This window comes from Ceratotherium simum, chromosome 14, assembly GCF_057802395.1.
Source record: "Ceratotherium simum simum isolate JZ-2026a chromosome 14, ASM5780239v1, whole genome shotgun sequence".
Taxonomy (NCBI): domain Eukaryota; kingdom Metazoa; phylum Chordata; class Mammalia; order Perissodactyla; family Rhinocerotidae; genus Ceratotherium; species Ceratotherium simum.
In genome coordinates this window covers 1,770,150-1,772,216 of record NC_141913.1, presented here as the reverse complement: position 1 = coordinate 1,772,216, position 2,067 = coordinate 1,770,150, and the positions used below count along the sequence as shown (strand labels likewise).

The following is a 2,067-nucleotide window of genomic DNA, read 5'->3' as shown; positions in this document are numbered from 1 at the left end:
TGTACTTTCTTTATTGCCACCTTTTCATCCTAAGTCTTTAACTCTACGTAAATAGTAACATCTTAGAGACTCTTGGCTGCTGTGACAGCAGTAAGATACAATGACCTTTGTGTCAGGAATTCTGTAATTGCTTGTCCTGATGTTTGTGTTTAACTAACAGCTGCGTACTTTTAAAATTAAAAACAAAACAAACAATATTTTTAAAGATCCTTTTGTCCCAAGAGCTTTTAAATGTCACTAAACTCATTTTTGGAATGTCTGTATGTGAAAGCCAAGTCGCAAATATTACCCTCCTCTGAATGGGAAAAGGCTAATTACTTTTTTTGTGTGGCTTGTCTATGCTACACAAAAATGAGATGAACATAATATTTTGGGGGTTATTAGGAACCTTCCCTATTTGGGAAGCAAACACCTCCCTACAACAGGTGTGCGATACGATTTAGCAAATGGTAACACAAGCATTGACCTACGCAGACAGTAAGAAGAGCAAGTTCAGACTAGAGAAGTACCCGGGTGACAGAGTCCCGATGTGCTGGCTACTGTCCGTGCCTCCGGGGCCCACGTCAGGTGTGTTTTTTATCCTTCAGGTAGCTGAAGAGCATCTCCAGGCCCCCCTCCACCAGCTCCGGCAAAGGCTTGGAGAGAGGGTTATGGGAAATGTGGAGCCCTTTGTCCATGGGGTTCCAAGCAATCCTGGCCAGTCTGCACAGCAGGTAGAGTTCATCTGGGAGGGTCTGGATGTCATTGTTGTTCAAGTTCAGCAGCTCCAGGCTTGTGAGTAGGCAGAGCGACCGCGGGAAGGAGTGGATGTTGTTTCTCTCTGCGATGAAGATCTGCAGGCTGACCAGGCACTGGATGCTTTCAGCGATGTTTTCCAGGCGATTGGAGCCCACGTGCAAGAAATCCAGCTCCTTCAGCGCAAACACACAGATGGGGATGTGAGCAAAGGCGTTGTTGCTGAGGTTCAGCTTCCGCAGCCTGGGGAGGCCGGCGAGGCTGGCGGGCAGCTGCGACAGGCGGTTGTGCGACAAGCTCAGGACTTCCAGGCTTTGGCAGGCGCTCAGCTCGGCCGGCACCTCGGTCAGGCAGTTCATGTTGACAAACAGCACCTTCAGGCTCTTGAGGAGGCTGATTTCTCGGGGCAGACTCTTGAGGCGGTTCCCGCACAAGTTCAGGACCACGAGCCGAGTCAGCTTCCCCACGTCGGGCGGGAGAAGCCTGAGCTGGTTGTGAGACAGGTTGAGTTTCTGGACCTCAGACAAGCCCCACAGAAAGTCGGGGACGTCCGTCATTCCCTTGGTGACCAGGCTGAAGCTGACGTGGCGCATGCCCCGCTGCAGCAGAGACCGCGGGTCCTTTCCTGAGAGCAGGGCGTCGTCCCATGGCGACAATTTCTGCCTCCCGCCCAGCAGCACCATCCCCTTGGGGCCCTTGTCCTGGGAGCGGGCACTCGACTGCCGCGCCCCCATTTACCTTCCTTTCCACCCTCTCTCCTCCGTCGCCCGAAGGTTGGGGTCGTGCCCTAACCCAGCTGCTAGAAGCCGGGCTGCCGCAGGCAGGGAGCGTGTGTGGAGGCGAGAACAGAACTGGGGCCGGCGGTCCAGCGCGGAGGCAGCTCCCAGGGCGGTCGGTCAGCCCTTGCAGACGTCCCAGACGCCCCGCCGCGGTGGGAGGGCCAGGCCTGCCCGGAGCGGGCGTTGAGGTGGTTTCTCTCCGCGCAGCCGGGCTGTAATGATATACTGTCCCTGAGGCTGCAGAACTGAAGCGCTCGATTCCCTCTGAATGCCACCAGGCAGCTGTCACTGTCACTCGGCCCGGGTTTTATTGGCCTGGTATGTGCAAACAGGTCACAGGGAGGCTGCAGCTAACTTTCCCAGCTCAGCTTTTCTTGGGTATCACAGCTGAGCAGGGTGATTAGCAAGCCCATCTCCAAAAAGAAGCAAAGTGGAAAAATAAAGCAGCCCACGCAAGCGCCAGGGTGTCTGCACCGTCACAGGAACCCATCCAGACTGCGGTGAAACTGGGCTAAATGCTAGTGACAGAGTTGTGTTTCTGAAGCTGAAGATC

The 2,067-nt window shown here is 54.5% G+C and overlaps 1 protein-coding gene across 1 annotated transcript; it reads right to left on the bottom strand.

Moving 5' to 3' along the window:
- Nucleotides 1–562: 562 nt before the first annotated feature.
- Nucleotides 563–1,469, bottom strand: LRRC30 (leucine rich repeat containing 30). The gene has a single exon (XM_004421086.3). It carries the CDS (start codon nucleotides 1,467–1,469, stop codon nucleotides 564–566), a length of 906 nt encoding a protein of 301 aa, XP_004421143.1. The 3' UTR covers nucleotide 563.
- Nucleotides 1,470–2,067: the final 598 nt, after the last annotated feature.

Coding starts and splice junctions, on each gene's coding strand:
- LRRC30 (XM_004421086.3), bottom strand. CDS start 1,469: ATGGGGGCGCGGCAGTCGAGTGCCCGCTCCCAGGACAAGGGCCCCAAG.